General features: G+C 47.3%; 1 protein-coding gene across 1 annotated transcript in view; it reads left to right on the plus strand.

The window, feature by feature from the left end:
• The window catches only part of zfpm1 (zinc finger protein, FOG family member 1), a 67171-nt gene that overhangs the window by 40443 nt on the left and 4645 nt on the right, over positions 1-22083 (plus strand). The window contains exons 4-6 of the mRNA XM_072698587.1: positions 8658-8791; positions 21016-21118; positions 21299-21517. Coding sequence (XP_072554688.1) covers positions 8658-8791; positions 21016-21118; positions 21299-21517 — 456 coding nt within the window. The remainder of the gene's footprint in view (positions 1-8657; positions 8792-21015; positions 21119-21298; positions 21518-22083) is intronic.

The raw sequence follows: 22083 nt of genomic DNA on the forward strand, positions 1-22083 counted from the left end.
ATGCAGAGAGAATGTCAAGAAACATTTTCTAATTAATTTATATGTGATTATCAGAGAGGGGTTCTTCAAGGGTCCAATTTTTTAATTTGCAAAAGAGTAAGAGGAGGGGGCGGAGGCCAAACCCTGCTCTCCATCTCTCTCTCTCTCTCTCTTTCTCACACACACACACACACACACACACACACACACACACACACACGTTTGTAGCTGTATCTTTGTAGGGACCGTCCATTTGTATGGGCAAAACCCTAATTCCAACAATAACAACCTTAACCCCTACCCTGCTCTAACCTTAACCACAAGTAACCAAACAAAATACAAGACTAATGATAATACCCACACCTGCATCCAATGTGCTAATTTTCAAACGTAATTATGTCACACCTTCAGTTTTTACGCAAACCTCAACGTTTACAGACTGTTGGAAACCTCAGGAGCTGATTGCGTACGTTTGTAAGACGGCCGCTTGTTCTGTGACGTCGATCGCAGGCTGAAGCTGAATGATCTGCACCTGTGACGCGTGGAACTAAAGCACAGAAGCGCAGAGAAGGTCTCTGTCTTTGTTTCCCAGGCTGAGGTAGAGCCGCTGAGGCTGTTATCTACGGGACTTTGCTTATTCATCTGAGCAGTAGCCCTCCAAGCTTCACCGCGGCCTCCTTTGCTAATGTCATTTGAGAGAAGTTAACCTGTAAACAGTAACTCCTGGAATTATTCATGCCGATGACACCTTTCCCTTCCTGTCGCCTTCTGGCGCTGTGCGACCGTGTAGACAGATGCTGTAATGCTGTTTTATATATATATATTTGTTATATTTCCAAATCATGGTTAATTAGCATTTAGTTTTAAGTATCTTTGGTAAAGGCACAATGTACTGGCTTATGAAAAAACCCAAATTCTTTTCATTTGATTTTTTCTGTTTGACACGCTTATCCAGGAGAACGGCAAGATGTTGGCTGTGTAAACATTGGCATAGTAGTAATTATAACATTCAGCTTGGAGCATCTGATGGGAATGGTCTCGTCTGTGCAAAGCAGGCAGCCTTATCTACAATGTGCAACGGAGGACAAAATGGAAATCGTTTCTTAACATCTGACCCACATCATGAAATTTGTCTCATTTCAATGAAACTGCGATTCCTTGGAGAACAGAGATCTGCTGGAATGGTAGAAACATGGAAAGGGGATGTAGAAATTTCCCCTCGTGAAGTGTCCGAGGATGTTTCATAAGCGACCCACCATTTCTGGGGCCTTCATGAAGACCCAGGTGAAGGTGCTGCTTTTTGCATCGGCCATGTTCGCTGGGTTTTAGGAATGTCGTTCGTGGGATGGGTGGTTCCCTTGGTCATGTGACGTGGCCTTGGGCCTCCAGTCTCCGGTTTCATTGGCTCTCGTTGCACCTGCCGGCCGTGATTGGGACACACGAGCTTCGGCCACGTTGACATTCTTCAGGCCCCCTCGTGCTTCCTTTGACTGACCAGTTTGGCGTATCTTGGCGCGGGACGGAGCCCGGTATGAGCCTCCCAGCTGTACGTCTGCTCCCCCGTCGCGCAGATACCGTGGTTATTAGCCACTAAAGTCGAGCTGTGGCGCCGAAAGTGAAGAAATCGCCGGATTCGTCACCAAGCGGAGGTTAAGCCCCACCTATTAGCGCGGGGTCAGAGTGCTGCGGTGATAACGATTTCCTGTGGTACTGTGTCAAAAAATCAATAGCTTCACGGCGATGTGCTCATTTGATATCAACAATAGTCTTTTTAAAAATCAATTAACCCAGATAGAGAAGTCTGTGGGGTGGAGAATTCAGACAGGAGGAGGAGGAGGAGGAGGTGCGCACAGGGAGTTTGGGTAAAAGCCACATGCTTTTTTCTTTCCCAGCATACCCCCCCCCCCCCCCCCCTCCCTGCCGGGCTCAGCCATCGCCCTTCTCCCGCAGGCTTTTGCCGACTGTCCTCCGTCTCATTGGGATACAGGCCTGTGTGACGTGATGTAATGTGATGGGACTGAGTCACCTGGTGGGGGGGTGGGGCGCGGGGGGGTGCATCTGTGTTGGCGTTTACTGGTAGTTGTGCTAGTTGTGCAGCTTGTTCTGTGTTCAGTACAGACTGTAACAGCTGAGCACAGGGTTCGCTGTGTTTTTTTTTTTTTTTTTGGGGGGGGGGGGTGGGTGGGTATCAAGCTGTACAGAGGCAGAGTGTGATGTTTCTCCTCAGTTTGGTGTTTATTGGTATGGTGGGGGCTCAGATTACAGTTTTCACCTTATAATGTCCCACTGCCTCCACAATTAGAGGAAGGAGCAGATCTAGTCTAAAAACTTGCACTACAGGCAATATAGAGCAATCTAGAGGAATTCTGGGTGACAGACAGAGCTGTACAAACTCCCCACATGCAGGACAAGATTCTAACCCCTGACCTTGGAGGTGACTTTGGAGTGTGTCAGACGAGCTAACCACTGAGTCACCGTGCCGCTGCTCGCTCATTCTGCTTGTGCGTTTGTCCTTGTGCACACTCTTACTTTTGAGTGTCTCAGGCCGCTGCACCACAGTCCCCTTTACATGGTGAACTCACGCCCCATCTGCAGCTCACTCCCTCTGATCCGTTTCCATCCAGGGGTCCCGGATCCTCTGACAAACTTATCAGCCTGTCTGCCTCCTTCTGCCTGCAGATAAGCTTGTTAAACACTTTAAATTTATGGTACGTCCGGTGCAGCACGTCCTGAACACGCACGAATTAATGATTTCTTTCTAACACGGTCTCACACAGCCGCTATCTTGTTGTCTTTCTCCTCTCTGGCTCTCACCCTCACCCGCTCCCCCTCTCAGTACTCACGTACTCCTTGTTAATCTCCCTAACTGGTAATTACATTAGTCATTTCATTAATGATGAAGTGATTGTTTTATTGTCTTTGGTTGTCAAAAAATGGACAGCAGCTAGATACCTCGGCGGCTGGTTCTCTGGTGGTATTGATAAGGCCACTGGGGGCAGAGTGGGATGAGAACTTACCACACTGGTTGTGGCTTCAGACCCGCTGCTGTGATAGGTCTGCACTCCCATACCTTCAAACCCATCATGCGGTGGTTCCTTCCTAGGCGGTACCTGAGACTGCAGCCCTCCATTCATATTATTATTTATCTATCAGACGCTTTCATCCAAAGAGAGATGTATGATTGAGTCAGCCAGTCCCAGGAGCAAGTGGGGGTTAAGGGCCTTGTTCAGGGGACCAGTGGTGAAATCAAGCCACTTACACCAGGATTTAAACCAGCAACCTTCTGACTACAGCATTCTAACCTTCTGAGCCACACACAGCCCATCGAAGGGAGCACATCGGCTGCAGATGGGACCCAAACACACAATCCCAAGCTTAGGACTCAACCACAGCTGTTTTACCATGTGAGGTTGACCACCAGCAGGAGGGTCACATCCAGAGAAGGATAGTTCAGGTCTAGAAAATAAAAATCCAGACCAAGATTTTGTTTCAGCCAGCGTGTTAAGTACTCTGACTCTATACTCAACTCGTTGGCTGAAACAAAATCTTGGTCCGGGTTTTTACTTTCTGGACCTGAACTATCCGCCTCTGGTCACGTCCCTGTTAGAATCTGCCATCCAGGCTGCCGGCTGGCCTCTTTTTCCTGCTCTGCCTTTTCATCCAGCTCTGCTTTATCCACTTCCTGTTTCCTGTAACCTCTGACACAATAGGGCTCCACCTAACCCGAGTCAAATGCTGACACCGTGCAAATCTGCCATTCAGAACTTCCGGATCTCAAAAGTCCAGCAAAGTATGGGGGAACCTTTGTGGAGATCGGTTCGGATTAGAGGTGCACGTATGTAATGGAGACTTTTATCCAGAGTGACATACAACTGAGAAAACAGAGTCAGACAGTCCCTGGACCAATTGGGCATTAAGCACCGCGCTCGGGGGCCCAACACTGATGCTCTCTGTTGAACATGGGATTTGAACAGCTTGACCACCCAACCACAGGCATCCTAACCCACCCATCCAGCATCCTAACCCACTGAGCCACACAGCGCCCCCTGCTGCTACTAATGGATAATTGTCACTGATAATTATTTTCATCATGCCAGTGGTTCTGGCCAAACACCCTCAGTCAGTTCGTTCGTGAAGATGTCATGTAACTTGCTGGATGGGCGTAGTTACAGTAGCCTTGTTTTTGTGGGAATATTCAAAGATTGAACTGAGATTGAAAGTGGAGAAAAATAAAAACTGCTGTACAATTGAAATAGTAACTGTCTTGCCGTCCCTCTGATCCTCTTCTCCTACATCTGTATGCAAGTCTCCTAAAGTCTGCATCCATGTTTTGTGTGTTTGTGCATGGGAGTACCGTGACTACCGCGTGAAAGTGAACACCTTGGTGCATTTACAATTTGGTTAATGATGCTGGAGATAAAGGGTCCCTTTGATAATAGGGTCAGGTGACTGACACCAGCGAATGGTTGCAGACAGGCCACCGATGGCTTGATTAGATTAAGGGTTTCCAAGTTTATAGGAGGGCAACCAGTTCACTCCCAAGATGTTTTCGTATTTGGACCAGATGGACGTGATAATGGTCTGCAGCTACTTCAGTTAGTGATCTAACCAATTGGCCTGGTGTAGTTGCTCTCATGTTTGTACTGCTGGGAGTTAATGGTCAGATTAAGTGTCAGATTTGTGTTTAGCTCTCCTGACCCATAGGTGGCGCTTTCTGTGCTATTCTTTCATTTAATAAGCCACCTTTGCCTTATTTACTGTTGAAATATCCCAGGTAAAAATGTTCTCCCAGATTTCGCTCCATTCCGAATTGTTCAGAATTTTATCAGTACCTTCGATGAAAAGGCGGTTTTTGCTTTGATGTCCTTACATTTGTCTGCGTACGTTGATACACGCTTTTTGTGGCTGACCGCACCAAGAGCTACATTTGCCTAAATGGAATTGTCGATCTCTGTTCTCCACAGTTTTTTAATCCGATGAAATATCATACGTCATATTTTGTGGAGTTTGAGGTTAAAACCAGCATCATGAATGAATCTTTAGTCTAGGTTAGGCTCACGCAGTCAGTAATGTGAACTAAACTGCTTTGCTTTCTAAGTCACGGCAGTAACCCACCTGGCCACTTGCTGTTTGACCATGTCAAGTCTCTCCCTTCACTTGGTATTGTCAACTAGACTAGTTTAGTAGGTTGGACTAGTATCTCCTAGCTGTTTCCAGGTGGCCACAGTCTTGTGTCATTAGACGACCTGGACCACAGACTTTGACCAGAGTAATATGGAAGTGACTCGGGTGATTAACAGCCGGACCTTTCTGGAATTAAAAAACTTGTAAACTTCACCAGGCAGAAACTCCACTTCATATCGCTGTGCTCTCTGCATTTTGTGGAGAAGGAATCTAAATGGTGCAGGCTATGACGGTTAATCACTGCTATTCATTCGTAGTTATGAAGTGGGGACGGCGTGTGGTTCAGCGCGCTGGAGACAGTACCTGTTATGGGAAGTAGAGATGGTATGAATATGTATGATTACAGTGACCAAAATAATTATGGTTTTCAGTATTATCACGGTACTGATAAAATGTGACGAAAATGTTCAAAAAGTACTGATACAGAACTTGAAATCATTTCGCCAAGGTTTGCTTTGGAAACCACAAACGGAATTAGCAGCACTACGCACTTTATTGTTTGCATAAACATTAAAATAATTGCATAGCTAATAATTTACGTAAACATTTGAAAACTATATCAAACGTTCATCGACATTGAAAATCTCCGGAGTGCTGTAATTGCCAATGAGCACATTGCATTCTGTGACTGCGTACCTGGGAACTTTGTTTGATGCTGGTCAATATTTAAAAGGGCCCTATTATGCTCATTTTCTCTGTTCATACTTTTATTTCTAGGGTTTACTAGAATAGATTTACATGCTTCGATGTTTTGCAAACACAATTTTCTCATACTGTACATCTCTGTTCAAGTGCCACCCCCAATAAGTCCGGTGTATTCTGATTGGTCAGCTAGCCCTACACATTACACCCTGTCTTGCAGGCTGCAGACAGATCCTTGCAGGCAGGCAGCCAATAAGGATTGTGTTACGAGGTGACCTCACTGTGTCACAGAATAAAAGCCTAGAATTCCAACGAGGCATTTCAGATCGATAAGAGAGGTTTCTGTGGTGAGAGTTACTCCCTTTGGTGTGGACTTTGGGCCTTAAGACTTTGCAGACTGTTTACATGCACATAAAGCTATTTAAAACACTAAAGGAAAGGGGAAAATGGGCAAAGCATAATAGGGCCCCTTTAACTTGAGTATTTCAAAGTGCAGTATTCAACCATGGTTTTAATAATCATTAAAATTTGAAAAGGTAATACTAGCCATCAGGAATTTTTCCGTGATTTACCATGAAACCAGAACCATTTCATCCCTAGTTGGAGGGTCGCTGGTTCAAATCCCCTCGTCAGCAGAGTGATATCACTGTTTTCTCTTGGGCCCTTGAGCAAGGCCCTTAATCCACAACTGTCCCAGGGACTGACTGATCCTTCATTTTTACGTGTCTGTTTAGCTAAAAGCTTCTGCTAAATAAAAAGGAAATGAAAATATCTGGCTGGTTTTCCCACCTTGGCTACTGAACACCACGCATTCGCTTGCTAACACAGCCTCTGGGTCTGACTCAAACCCACCAGGACGCCGTATCGGCGATCCCGGGATTCTGCCTCGCTCTCCGACAGCATGCGCGTGCTGCTGTGTTTATCGGGTGGCCACTCCACATCGCATGAACTTGTACTTGTGCAATTCTTTGGGAAAAAAATGGAAAACATTGGGAAATCATGAGAAAATGTGATTAAGATGGCAAAGAAGACTGTGGCGTGTTATCTTAAGCTGACATCAGTTTTTGGGTAGGACAGAAAAAGCATTAGTGAATTTGCAGATCAAATTTATGTAGAAATATTTTACAATCCCAAAATAATATGGCTGGGAAAAATGTTGCCATCGTGCTGGTATTTTTTCTGTATAATAGGGTCACTGTCTGTAGCTGAAATGCACAAATTTATAGCTGAGCTGTGATGCCGTTGCTGAAACTGGTTGTGCTGTTGTCTTGGTCTAAATAGGTTTCAATTTATTTATTTTTTTATTTTAAAAATGCTCCCTTGTTCGTCAGCTCCGAGCCTCAGTCAGTCCCTCCTGGTAATGGAGGAGGAAGGAGATCTTCTCTCCCGCTCAGCTGTTTTTAGCTGCTCCTCTCACCGCTCAGCCGAGTGGCTGCAATCTGAATTTCCCCGATTTGACGCTGCCTGATGGGAGGGGGCCTCTAGCTGGCGGGGTCCCCGAAATGGCGCTGTGGCCGACGGCAGCCCCCCCGACGTTAATGAATGTGGACGATGGCGTGTGCGTCTCTGATAGCAGCGTGCCGAGGGGGGGGGAGACGGCTTGTTCTTTCCTGTGTCACCGTGGTATCGGGCCCCCAAGACGTTGGGCTGGAGCGGAATTAGCCGTGTTTGGCTTGGAGGGGGGAGGGTAACCCCCCCTCTGACATGGAGGCTCTCTGCCATACTTCCCAGCTTCTTTTACACCTTTTCTCCCATCCTGTCCTTTTCTCTCTGCCCCCTCTCCCCTTCACTAATTCTGCCTTTTTTCCCCTTGCCCCCCCCCCCCCCCCCCCCCCGTGTCCCTCTATCTCTCTCAGTCTTGGCTGTGGGAAAGCCAGTTTATCAGTCCCAGTCTGTTGTTCTCTGGTGGGGATAGATACACAGAAGATAGATGAGTGTTTTGACATAGAGAGTGTTAGACAAACACTCTTATCAGTGGGACACTTTAACCCTCCTCCTGTGAGAGAGGCTGAGGCAGAGGGGGTGAGGAGGGGTGTGGGGTCACGGGGGAGATATGGGGGGGCGGTAGTAGGGGCTTCTGGCAGAGACTGAATGTCAGCCCTGAATTTTGGTCTCTTATGTTAGACTCACTGAGTAAAGGTTTGAGGCTTGGGATTTGTCCGTGTTCATTTTGATTCGGGGGCTATGAGAATGTCCCCTGTGATTCTGCCGTGGTTCGGCCCATCAGTGTCAACATCATGGACCAGGGTGGATCCAAGTTTTGTCGCATATATGTTGGGGAAGGAGATCTCCATGACGACAGACCCATGGGTTACATATACTGAAGGTTTTAATATGATGAGAAACACTGTTAGAAAGGGTAAATATATGAGATCTTTGACCTTTCTCCAGTATCGATGTTTTGCAAAGATTAAGCTCCCTCTAGTGGAGAAATAAGTGTAAGCCTGCCCTAGCTACGGGAAGTGGGGGGGCTGGCGGGGCAGCTACTCTGTGCTCTGAGGGCTGCTGGTTAGACTTTCAGCGTGTCGATTTTATTCAACGCCTTTGCCAGGGCCAGTGAAACACCAGCCTAAAACTTCGGTGGGTGTTTGGGTCGTGACTCCAGTTTCCTCAGAGTCTGGGATTTCACCATCAGCATTCTTTGAACTACTCCCTGACTGTTTATATTTGTGTGGACCCCTCTCCCAATACGGTCCCAGCTGTCTGATGTGCTGGAGAAGCGTTTGGGAGGCCCAAGGCTGATGGATGGGGGGGGGGGATGTGAGCCTGTCTCTTGCCTTGTGTGGGTGCCGCATTGACTTTTGGTCGAGTCCCAGTCTCTCACTTGGGTTTCTCCTCACCTGTCCTCACAGACGACCTCCGCCTGGCCAACGTGGATGGATCCATCAAGGTGGTAGCATCCCACCGTCTGAACGCTGACACAGCGTGGGGGCCGTATGCCGGAAGTGTGCAGACCGAGGAGGTGGGGAAGGGCCCGGAAGATGAGGTGAGGGGTCAGGGGGCATGGGGGGGGGGGGGGGGGGGGTGGCAGACACTCGGAAAGTACCATAACAAAATGTGTTAAAGGGTTTGTGCGTGTGTCTGTCTGTCTGTGAATGCAGCATCACGCTTGGTCAGATCTGGTGAATTCAGAGTGAAATAAATCTTTACTTAGTGGTGTGGACCTAGAAAATTCCAAGGCAGTAATGGATGAAGGTGTCCATTATACGCACAGAAATAATACCCTGTAGGTGACAATTTAGCAGTCAGCTTTTTCATATTAAACTGTCCCATATCATGTTATCTATTTCTACATGAACTGCAAATATTGTCTCTGAAACAAAGTAATATTAGTGTTTCTCCATGGCGACCTGCTACAGCAAAAAACGTCAATCCAATCAAATCGATCATCTAATCCAATGCCTCGGGGACTCCCTCAGGAAGCTCCGTGCCCATTCCCCCCCCCCACCCCCCCCCCCCGCCCGCATTACGGAATTCAGCTGCTCAATGGCACTAATAGGCTGTATTACATTGTCATTTAGCATTCGCTGTTATAAAGATGTAATAGAATGAGCTTATGCAGGTATTTTCAAAGGAAAATAAAAACAGATGAAGTAGGTAAGCAGAGCAGGCATTGAATTGGGGGGGTGGCAGCGACACGTCTCCCCCCTCCCTCTCTTACACCTTATACTCACTGAAACCTGCTTACATGTCGCTGTTTTACCATTATGGTGTCGTGTGGCAATGGGAGCAAAACAGTAAAGGTTGCAGTTAGGCTGAGTCACATACACAGTTAGTCTATGTGCGGTATTAGGCTGTGTGCAGTGCAGTTAGCCTGAGTCACATACATAGGCTGTGTGCAGTGTAGTTAGGCTGAGTCACATACACAGTTAGGCTGTGTGCGGTATTAGGCTGTGTGCAGTGCAGTTAGCCTGAGTCACATACATAGGCTGTGTGCAGTGTAGTTAGGCTATGTCACATACACAGTTAGGCTGAGTCACATGCACAGTTAGTCTATGTGCGGTATTAGGCTGTGTGCAGTGCAGTTAGCCTGAGTCACATACATAGGCTGTGTGCAGTGTAGTTAGGCTATGTCACATACACAGTTAGGCTGAGTCACATGCACAGTTAGTCTATGTGCGGTATTAGGCTGTGTGCAGTGCAGTTAGCCTGAGTCACATACATAGGCTGTGTGCAGTGTAGTTAGGCTGAGTCACATGCACAGTTAGTCTATGTGCGGTATTAGGCTGTGTGCAGTGCAGTTAGCCTGAGTCACATACATAGGCTGTGTGCAGTGTAGTTAGGCTATGTCACATACACAGTTAGGCTGTGTGCACTGCAGTTAGGCTGTGTCACATACACAGTTAGGCTGTGTGCAGTGCAGTTAGGCTGTTACGTTTTTAAGTGAAGCACTGCAGATGGGCAAACTGCTGAGGACGTAATATAGCTAAAGAAGAAGTTATAACTGTTACTGAGAAATAATTAACTTATATTAATTCACATAATTAAATGTTTGTTTACCTCTATAGAGAAAAAGGAACATGCCGTCACCAAACAATAATAAAAAATATATGTACAGCAGTGGTCTGATGTCACCCCCCCCCCCCCCCCCCCCATGCGAAACCTCTTGATCCACAGGAAAAGCTGCATATTAGAGCTTTGTAGTATATTGCTAGCATATTGTAGTATTGTAGTATGTTACATATTATGTGATTGTGACAATTGCTGGCTGCTAGTAAGGGAGCGTTACAGGAGGACATTCACCCCCAGACACGACCCCTTTATTTCTGCATTTATAAAAGCGCACCTTGTGTTTCAGCAGCACTAATTACGCGCAAATCCTGCTGTCATAAAGGTGCCGTCCCTGATGTCTGTGAGACGTCCATTGTTGTGTGACCCACGCACATTACATACCCGTGTGCTGTGTGACTGACTGTTACCAGAAACACAGAAAGTGTATGAGCCTCTGGATTCTGCGGGTCAGGGCTGCGGATTGTACAGCACCAAGCGCTGCTTTACCAGCCAGTGACGCGTGTCCATCCTGCGGTCTTTGATTCGGGGGAAACGCTTCGGCGGTTCTCCGGTGACGGATCGCCGTAAGGCCGACGTGTCCGGCGAGTATGAGAAGCCCGCAGAATTGCTGGCTGATTCTGGATCTGCTGCATTCCCAGCCTAGAAACGGCCTTTAGGACGTGATGCTGGTCACCTGCTCACAGTTCTGGGGCTTCTTGAAGTGTGATCCTTTTCTTAGCTATGCACACAAAACCTTTTTTTTGTTCCTGAAAGCTAATTTATTAAACTTATTAAACCGATATTAAACTGTGCTATATGCCTTTATCATAAATGCGTTAGGAAAACAGGACACAGTGGATGCTGCCAGGATTCAGCAAGTGAGGATCCTGTGTCTATGATCAGATGGTCATCAGTTCCAATCCCAAGCTTGGCAGAGTGATTTCAGCATTGGGCCCTTGAGCAAAACCCTCAGTCATTCAATGGATTGTTTGACGCTGCTTACTAAGTAAATGAAATGTAAAGAAGACTGCACAGCGAGTATCAGCTGGGTGTAGTTATGGATGGTGGGTAAGGAAGAGCAGCAGCCGGATGAGGAGATGGCAACGATTCCGGCCAGCAGCTTGACGAGCGTCTCGAAGGTGTCGTGGGCCCGTCCTGCACCCGTAATCAACCTGCACGTCGTATCACTGCATGCAAATTGGCAAATGGCAGCAGAACCCGCCTTCTCCGCAGCAGCTCCTCTACTGGTCTCTGTGCCTCATTAACTCTTATCCCCCTGCCTCTTGCAACTCCCCCCCCCCCCCCCCCCCCCAACAAGGCTCCCTCCAGACGTCCGTTTTCCTTTTATCTCCGTGTGGCGCCATCCTCCTGGACAACAAGCTCGCAATGATTGATTTCTGGTTGAAAGTCTCTCATTTCTAAGATTTCATTTATTATCAGAAATTCTAAGTCCGTCCGTCTCCACCGCCCCACCTCCAACTACTTGTGTTCAGCAGAATGTTCTTATCGAAAGTTGGCTTTGTTGATAATTTTCAGCCTGGGCCACTTCTCTCCCTTTCTTTCTACCTCTCTCACCCTTTCTCTATCTCTATCTCGCTCGCTCGCTCCTCTCTTTCTCTCTCTCTCTTTCTCTCTCCCCCCGCCCCCCCACTATCTCTGAGCTGAAGGAGTGGAGACAGGCTCTCGGTATCTCCTTGAGATAGTGTGTTTAATCTCGCATTCCTCCAGCATCAACTCTGTCACTCCTGCATCCTTCGCCCGGAGTGAGTGCCTCTCACTCCCTGTCTCCAGGCCTGTCAGGGTCAGGGCCAGCTCTGCCCCCCCACCCCCACCCCCACGAGGGCGTAGATTCTTAAATGATGAGATGGGAATCTCAGTCGCCTCCTCTGTGCACTCAGAGGAGGAGAGTCGGAGTACCCTGCACACTGAGAGATGCGAGAGGCCGTCCAGAGACTGGCAGCAGGTGCTAGGATGCAGAACCAATGTGTGGAGTGTTGCATTGTGGGAGTGGAGTGCAAAGTTGTTTTTTATTTTTGCAAAAACCTATTAATGATTAATGATACCCCTTGCAGTCACTATACTGCAAGGGAAAAAAAAATCTGAGGTAAATTGAGATCACTGCTGAATTCAGAGGCCGGATTTTAATGGCAAAGAACAGGCGAATGTGCTGAACACCACTTTGAGGTCTTCAAGGCCGCCGCTCAGCGCTCCGGGGGCCTGAGGTAACGTTAGCGCGGCCTGGCTTCGTGCCGCCCCTCCTGTTCCTCGTCAGACGGTGACCCAGCTCTCCTCCACACATGCCTCCTGAAACCAAGACCCCGCTTGTGTAGCCCCCTCCGAGCAATTTTGCTTTTCATTTGGCCAGATATGTTATCGGGTTATCACTGGTCTACCCTAAGACACGACGGCATCCACCTGTGATATTCCCAGGAAAACGTGAGGCTGGACCAGTCGCCCAGGTGACACTCATGAAGGATCATGAAACGTCTACGGGGCAAGTTTTCATGCGCTGGCATCTGCGCAGTAAGCGGGTGTGTGTGTGTGCTTTTGTAAAGAATGCATCGTGGGGACCCAGTTTTTCCCCCGCAAGGGGAAACTCAGTTCTACAAAAACCTGTGAATGCAATCAAATGACTGAAATAGCCAAAAGCTTTGTTTTCTGTTTGGCTACTTATGGTTAAGGTTCGGACTGGGTGGGAGTTGCAGTTATCATAGTTAGGGTTAGGGTTATGCCCAAAAAGCAAATGGAGAGTCCCCACAAAGATCTGTATACATTTGTGTATCTGTGTCTGCTTGTAGGGTTTTCTGTGGCTCAGTAGCTTAAAACATTGTGCCTGTGATCGGAAGGTTGGCATTTCTAATCCCAGGGTTGTCGGTTTCTCAGTTGGACCCTTGACCAAAGCCTTTTAACCCCCAGTTGTTCCAAGGACTGGCTGGCCCTGGAGTCAGCTGTATGACGCTTCGTTAAAACCATCTGCTAAATAAATAAATGGTAGGATGTCTGGTGACCTGATCTTGAGGTATCAGAGAATTTCATTTAACATTATATCCTGCATTGTAGGTGGAGGAAATTCTCCGAATACTCTCGGCATATTCATGAAAGTCGGCGCTTTGCGCTTGTTAGTGTTTCTGGTAATCTGATTAGGTCCTGTGGTTTCTGAGAAGTGTTTGTTAGACAGCCAGCTAAAAGACGAAATAAAACACCGTACTTTACCTCTGCAGGCATCAGATAATGATGATCATGGCAGCAGTTTTAAAACAATGATTTGCCTGGTGGAACTGGGACCATGACAAGCTTCCACTGTCAGAGCAATCAGTAAATTAGTTATATTTCCTCCTTCTTAAGAACATATTTTTGTTTTCACACAGCACTTCAGTGAGATCCCATCAGACACTGGGGAAACTGTTCTTTATCAATAGTGATTAACTTTGACCTTTATATTTTTACATGGACATGGAACAGATCACCTTTAATTTGACTTTAGAAACTTCTTTCTTCTTTATTGCTTCAATTATTATTAGTATTTATTTATTAAATGTATTTCAAAGCCAAAGATTTTTAATTGCATTTATCTAATTGAAAACCTTAGCGTTCTAGGTTGAATGAAGTTAAATGGAGACAATACTTCACTTGGCGTTTCGAGTGTATGGCGTGTGTATGTGGCGACACACGCAGTCACATCGCTGGAAAGGGTGGAGGAGGGTGAGATTGGCGGGAGCGCTGTGGATGAGGCGTGATGGGGGGGGGGGAGCCAGCTTCACCGCCTTGCCTGTTCCTCTCCTCCCAGTCTCCTGTGGAAACGGAGCCCAGGGCTCAGTCCTTGAAGGAGGCTCGCAGTTCAAAGCATTATCGCACGCAAACGTCGTTTCATCATGTTTTAGAAACAAGCGCGCCTCCTAATCCCCGATAATCTCTCCGCCAGAGCGCTGGCGATAAAACACGCCACCCACGGCTTTCAGACACGCTCTGCTCTTTATTTTTTATTTATTGGGGTGGGGTTACCACTGTCCCCCGATCGTCCCCCACGGGGGCTATGTGAAGGTTAGCCAGTCAGGGGGGTGATGCGTCTCCCCAGCGCAATCGAAATCACCACTGCTCCACACCGTCACGGTCTCAGATACCGACAGAGCGCCGCCAGTCAACCGATACGTAGCTGATTTGTAAACGTATGTCAGGTTTAACTTTCTCAGCATCTCTGTGACACTCCAAAAGATTCAAAAGCTTTATTCTCATTATAGAAGTACAATGAAATATTGGAATGATGAGGACAAATAACATGCACAACAACATCATACCAGATGAGATATACATGCCACATACAAAAATATGCTTTGTATATTATATACTAGGGAGACACCTGTACCATTTTCTTTTCAGACCGATGCCTGCTTTGTGGTTCTCACTGATACCAGTAAGAGCTGTGTGAAGTCAAAAAAATGTGATATTTTAGCTTAAAAATATTGGGATAAACAATTTTGAACCCGCTCCCCCCACCATAGCACCAACCAGTGCACATATTATTTTTTTTTTGCCAGGAAAAACAAAAAAAATCATGAAAGCCTGAACAAAACACCCAGGCGGGAAGGGGCACTGGTATAGCAGCCCACCTCATGGTGTAAAAGCATGGAACTCATGCCGTGGTTCACAATATTTTATACCATGTACTGTACCACCTCAGAAGCATCACGCTGTCTGCATGCCACGGTTGGGACACTGTACCTGATCAATACTGCGAAAACGCCTTGTGTTACTTTCGCTCACAAGGTTCATCGTTTGAAGCTTTCTGTCTCCGTGTTAGCGTTTGCTGCTAATATACAGTTCCATAAAAGCCGGGAACTGAATCAGAAGCAGCACGGATGTGGAGATGTCTGTCTTTGGGAGAGAGAGAACACTCTCCTTTTCATCAGAGGTTTATTCACTGCCTTCTGTTACCCCTTTTTAAATACTGCATTTTAAAGAGTAATTGTCTCAAATGCAGATGAAGGTGATTCCTGTCCAGTTTCAAGGACGATTTACCAGTGATCCAAAATGATGATAGCCAAGGCCCTACTGACGGTCGGATTGATAAACATGAAAGGCGCATTAAACTGGACTCTAGTGCAGGCTTCTTATTCTATTGTTGGCAGCAGGGGCCTTGCTAGAGATTTTGGGCCCCTTGACAGCATATCATATTGGGCCCCTTGACAGCATATCATATTGGGCCCCCCAATCCAGACCAATCCAGTTATGTTCCAAATTTTTTTTGGGCCCCTTGGAATTGTCCTAACTAACTCCCCCCTCCCCCCACCACCACCACCTTACGGCACCCCTGGTTGGCAGTAATGACTTTAATCTAAGCATTCCATCCATCCATCTTTTGATCCATGTTCCAATCGCTTATCGTAGACTGAGCATGGGGAGGTCTGGAGCTCTGTCCTGGGGAATACGGGGACCCATGCTGAGGGCCAGTCCGTCATACTCTCACAAGACGCCATGTTGCCTAACTGTCTTCTTTCGGAATGTGTCAGGAAAGCGGAGTGCCTGGAGGGAACCAGCGGGAAAGGAGGGGAGCACATGCCAGTCACACACAAACGGCGTGGGGGCAGCATTTACACTCCCAGCCCTGCAGGGGCGAGGCACCGTGCCACATCCTCAGGCAACCCGTTAAGTTTTTAATTAGCTGTAAGCTGTATCTCAATAATTTGGTCATAGGAGCCAAAGTTAGTTCAATAGTGTTTCTAAACCAAGCGTGAAGTTAATCCGCCAGCTGATCACCTGTACTGATTGTCGGCAGTTTATTAGTCAGTGTATGTCTGCTTGGCTAGTCGCTTTACTGTTAGCAGATAAGGATACACATAACATTCAGAGACTTTAAGCATTTCAGGTGGGGTTCACATTGTAGCTCTTTAAATCTTTAGCTGATGGAGGACGACAAACTCTATAACGAGACGTGAATCAGTTCATTTTATTTTTGTATAAAAACAGAGCACAACAGAGTTGTTCCAATGCACTTGACAATCAATTACCACATTGTTTATACAAAATAGTGCATGAAAGAGGGAGGAGGGGAAGAATGAAAGCGAGAAGACAAGAATCCTCACATAGTACATCTGCTGCATTGTACCTCTCAGTAAGGGAGAGCAAATGAGAGAGAGAGAGAGAGAGAGAGCGACCAACCGACTGACCCCTTGGTGTCGTTGAATGTTGCTGTAAGACACCATATCCAAATGTACACATCCACTCCGGTTGCTGTTGGATGAGGCCTTTGAGGGTGACAGATGTTACGCCCGTGTATATCTGCTTCACGACGCTCTTTTCCAGTGCCTCATCTTCAGGCCTCTTATCACGCCTCTTTAAAGCGTGGCTCTTTTATATTTTTACATGCTATTTGTGTGCATTTCAAAACCTGAGCCCGTCGTCTGGGAGTTTGGTTTGGTTTGTGCGGGGTTTCTGTCTCTGATTCACAGTGTGTCTGAGAGACAGACTCCCCTGTTTCCTTCCTTTTCATTTTACACCTTTCCGTTTGGTTCAAATCCCCACCCCCAATGGGAGACACACTGGCCTTTCTGTATGGTACAGTGAACTCATTCTACCCCTGTCAGGAGATGAGTGTTTTCCTGTAGAGGAAAGAGGGAGAAATGCTGGAAGATACTTATGGAGATGGGAAGGAGCTGAAGAGACAGAACGATGGGGGAGTGGGTGGCGGGGGGGGTGATAAGTAGGTTTCTAAGATTTCAGTGGGGTTCAGATGGACTGGCTTGCAGGGCTGCTATCCCCTTCTTTGACTGCAACATTAGGACTGCAGGCAGTGGGTCTTTTAGTGGAACAAACCTACCATAGTTTTTCAGGTTTCAGTCCCATGCACATATGTATGTATTCCAAGATATATGTAATCTGTTTACCCAAGTTGTTGATCCTGACGTTCTTAATGGCATCTTATGTGTTGGCGCTGTAAGAACCGATAGCCCTTAACTCGAAGCAGCCTTTTCTGAGATGGAAAAGGTCTCCCTGTCTTTTCTTTGTGTGTAGTTTTGGGGGAGATAAAACCGAATGAAAAGAGTGTCGGCTGGTTTTTCCCCGCTATCTGAGCACACGTTGACCGGCTGACATTATAGACGGATCTGACAGAAAGGAAAAAGGCTCCCTCTCCCCACTCCCACTGGTTTTATTTATTTTATTTTTTTGTTTTGCTTTTTTGTCAGCTTCATGGAGGGGGAACTTTCTAGGATTCGGTCTAAGGCTTGAACTGAGAGGTGCCGCGAGAAAAGAATTCTCTTTTTCTTCTGGGTATCGGAACGTGAATAGATGAAGCCGGCCATGCGTCATTTGGATTCCATTTTTATCGGCTGAGAAATGGGTGTTTCTGGGAATGATAAGAGAGAAGGCGTTTCTGGGGGAGGAGGGGGTAAGGGGGCAATTGGTGAGGTGCTGGGCAGGATGGGGGGGGGGGGGGGGTGCGCACAAGGCGGTGTGCGGTGGTGGTGGGGGGGGGGGGGTGCCGCTGGTTAATATCAGACCAAATAATTAGATTTGCTATCATCTCAGCAGCAGCAGTGTGGGGATCAGGCAGATTAAAACTCTGCTCTGCTGGTTAATATTCATGACGGACGAGGGGCAGCCTGGGGGCTTAGCCAGGACTCAAAGGCAGCCTCGAGCTGCAGCTTAACGCTTTCAAAGTGTTGGGCTTTGCCGGGAGGACGCGGGCTATGACCGAGGCAGGCCCACCACGGCAGGAACGCTTCTGCTTCTATTCCATCCTGACCCGGTCCTCTTTGGAGCCCTGCAACGTGTGACCGACCATTTAAACGCAACTCCTGGCAATGCATTCTGGGAAATTTGTAGCAGACCGGCAGAGAGGGCATCAGTGAGTGCGTGAGTTAGAATGAGTGAAAATGAGAGTGTGAGTGAGAATGAGTGAAAATGAGAGAGAGGGTGAGTGAGAATGAGAGAGGGTGAGTGAGTGAGAGAGGGTGAGTGAGAATGAGAATGGGTGAGTGAAAGAGTGCATTGCTTAACAGTGGATTCCTCTAACTTCTAGTCTGTGGAAATAAACCAAGAGGGTACAGGGTAATGGGTACAGGGTAATGGGTACAGGGTAATGCTTTAGGGTTATACTACAAAATATACTCTGCCAAGGGTCAGTTCTGACTGCTTTTTTCCGCAGTGTGTAAGTGTCCCTGAATTACCCAACTCACTGAGAAATGTTATTTCTACTCATTGAGCTACTTTAAGTGCCTTGCAGTTTCCCATGTTGGGTGAGCTGAGGAACCTTTTCTTTAACTGTTATTATAAACTGAATACTCTTTTCTAACCTAGATACCCTGCGTTGACATCGTGCTGATGTAACAGCAATGACAGCTGGCATTCCCACATCCGCTACAGATGCGTTAAGGGTGATTCGTCTGGCTTAATTGGTGCCGAAATCCCCTCTTCGGAGTCAGGGGCTTGACAGAGATGTGTGTGTGGTCGGTGTAACGGAAAGAAAAGGCTGTTTTTTTTTTCCCATCGCTCTTGGAGGAATAAGCCTTCCTGGAGTGACTGCTTAAATGGTACGGTGGAACAAAGGCTATGGCCGGGGGGCCGGGGGCCGGGGGGCCGGGGGCCTGGAAAGTCTGCTGATGGTGCCCTTGGCTCTCTGCCCACGAGTAGGAGTCCGAGAGGAGGCGGCGGCGTGGCTATCGGCTGTGTAGCGACGCATTAGATGTCCGTTACAGATACCGTAACGTATTTGCCTATCTGCAGGCCCTTCGTGCCCTGAGTCATAAAACTTGGAATTTGAAAAGTACCTCCTGCACCTACAGACTGGGAGGCATCATGTGAGTTTCACTGGGTGCTGAAATCAGCTTCCAAAAGCGAAATATGTGAGCAAACCAGAGCCAAGTGTGACCCCCACGCGCACATTTCACAATGGTACTACATGCTGGCGAGGGGGGGGGCCCGCACACTCATATAAACACAAAGGTGAGGTAAACACACGAGCATGTGCATGTAGGTGGTCAAACGAGCTCTCTAGCCCCCCCTGCAGGTGGCCAACCCCTGAGCCCATCTGCCTTTTCCTATTGGCTCAAACGGCCTGAATCGTTGAACATATAACACTGCAAGTGGATTTGAATCAAATTAATTAAGAAGAGCATCACCGTTTTGCCTAGCAGCAATGAGAGCAAGCGGCTTTGTTTCTCCATTAATGACAGATGCAGACCAGGATGCTCAGTGAAAAACGTGATGACGTAAAAGGAGTGGTAGTCATGGCTAGGTGAATATTTAGGTTGGCTTGGATGCAATGAAAGGTTGTCACCAACCTAGCCCACGAATATTGTGAAAAAAGAACAGCAATGAAAACATATAACATATAAAGCACAAATACCAAATTTAAAGGTGTTCATAAGGTAAAATTAGCTTAACGAGCCCTATTCCTGGGCTGGCAACACCTCAGTTGTAAGTTACCCCGCAGTGCGAATTTCCCGTCTGGGTTCCTCGTCGTTAGATAAACAGCACTTCAAGGAATTTTCCAGTACGGCTCGGCCGGGGAAGGATGGGTACGACGACCATGACAACCTGTAATGTCCGATCACTGTGACATTCAGTGCTGAAAAAGCCAGGATGCAACATGGGAGGAGAAACAAAACCCTTTAGTTCAAGGGAGGAAAAAATCCCACTGGGGTCTAACCTACTGAAGAGGTGAGGACTAAGCGCTTTTAGCAGTGATGAGTGGTATGGCATGATTCTGGGCAGCTAAATCGACTGACCAATAGGCAAGGGGGTAGGGGACAGAGGCGCTTGCTGATTGGTGGAAGCTCCTGTTGCTGTTTGAGTGCATTTGGGGAGCTTGTTCGCTTTCCCATCGGCCCTGCTTCCTCTTCTCCTTCCCAAAGAACAGCTCAGTCAGCGCTTAGTCAGAATTAGTCTGAAACAAATTAGGACTCTGCTTATGGCCATGGATAGAACAAAGATTGTGGGTTCAAATTAAAACAAAAGGGAAATATCTTCAGCATCAGTGAGTGCTCGCTATGAAATACAATACAGGCCATCTTTAGCCAAGAGCAACCATTGTTTAAAGGAAATCTCATAGCATGCCTCCATACTCTCATACTTTTTTTTTTTTCCCCATTTGTTTTTTCAATGACCATAAAAAATCTTATATCTTTATCTCCTGTGAGGTTCGAGGTTGTGTTTTTTTTTCTACTTTCACAACAGTTTTATCGGCCGTTATGATGTAGGTAGTGAAAGGTTCCATCTTCCCCCAGCGATGCACATCAGGTAGGTCCGCCAGCCGTGGCTGGATGGGCTTCCAGCCGACTCTGCTGCCACCCAGTGGTAGGGGGGAGTTGAACTCTATCGTTCATATCGTCTTGACTACAATTAGACACTGTACCTCATGCTCACTGACCATTAAACGAATGGTGATGGTTTAAATTGAGAGGGAATCCCCATTAGGTTCAAGAGAAACCTTCAGTGATAGTTTAATTCAGCATTACTGTGGTGCGGACTTGTGTTGTCTGTGTGTGCATATATATACTTGTACGTTGCTTTGGACGAAAGCCTCTGCTATATAAGGACGGCATGTAGAGTGAACCTCTGAGTGAACTGCCTAGTCTGGGTCATTCCAGTTAAACAGCTTCGTAAACAGGTAACACTATTGTCTTGAGACGTTGTGAGTGTGTTTCCCCGAAATGCTTTTAAGCGCGAATGTGTTTAAGAGCGGTGTTAAGTCTGACCGGCTGCATGGTGTTGCCACTGCAGCATCCCGGCCGGACTCTGGCGAGCGAAGACCCAGACTGCTGGCTTCACAAACTGCCCCTCACCTCCACCCCCACCACGGCCAACTGCTCCATCTATAGCCGAGGTAAGGCCGGAAAATCCCACCCCCCTCACTGGTAATGACCATGACCTCAGAGGAGTCCCCTGATCAGTCGATAGTTTGTAATTCGATCTGAATGTAATTGAATGTTCTCAGTAACCGATGGACCTGCTTGGTACTGTGACCACCACCACGGTCTAACCTTATTTACGCCCCCTCCCCCAGGAGAGCAGCTGTTCTGCAAGCTGACCCGTGAGGTCCAACAGGGAGAGAGTCTCTTGGCCGTGCTGATGAGGCCTGATGTAGAACAGACCTCCCCCGCGGAGAATCAGAATGTGTCTGTGAAGGAGGAGTCGGCCTACCCCGCTGCTTCGCTCCCCGAGTTCCAGCTCCTCCCCCAACAGGCTGGCATGGCGGCCATCTTGGCCACAGCTGTCATCAACAGTAAGAGCTTTTTAGGACATGTGGACAATGTGTGCATCTGTCAGGCTGTCCTGTGCATAATCCGGTTCTCATAGATAAACAATCCTGATAAATTCTGTATGAGTGCCTGCAGTAAACAGAGAGTGCAGTAGTATCTGTGCTGAGACCACAAAACCTCTAGTGGGTTTGGGATTATCTCCCATTAGTTTAACTCAACGAAAACCAACAAAGTATCCAATGAGTACTTCCTTAAACCAGCCAGCGATTGACACAGCGATCAAATCCATCAGGGTTTTGAAGTCTCATTCCTTTCCTCACTAGAGAGATCTCCTCTCCATGCTTGGATGAACGTTTACTTTTCATCTATAAACTGCTCTGCCGTATCCATTATGATGTCTGAGGGAAAGCCTTTATTACAGACATCGTGGACTGATGAAGCAGTGATTAATCACCAGACATGAACCTGGGGGATAAAACACCATCATACATATTCCCAGTTCCCGTCGTATTAGGGCTGGGCGCTTAACGAGCTAATTAAATCCTGGAGAACTCATTATCAAAATAGCCAATGAACATGAGCTCTGACA

This window comes from Paramormyrops kingsleyae, chromosome 13, assembly GCF_048594095.1.
Source record: "Paramormyrops kingsleyae isolate MSU_618 chromosome 13, PKINGS_0.4, whole genome shotgun sequence".
NCBI classification, from domain to species: domain Eukaryota; kingdom Metazoa; phylum Chordata; class Actinopteri; order Osteoglossiformes; family Mormyridae; genus Paramormyrops; species Paramormyrops kingsleyae.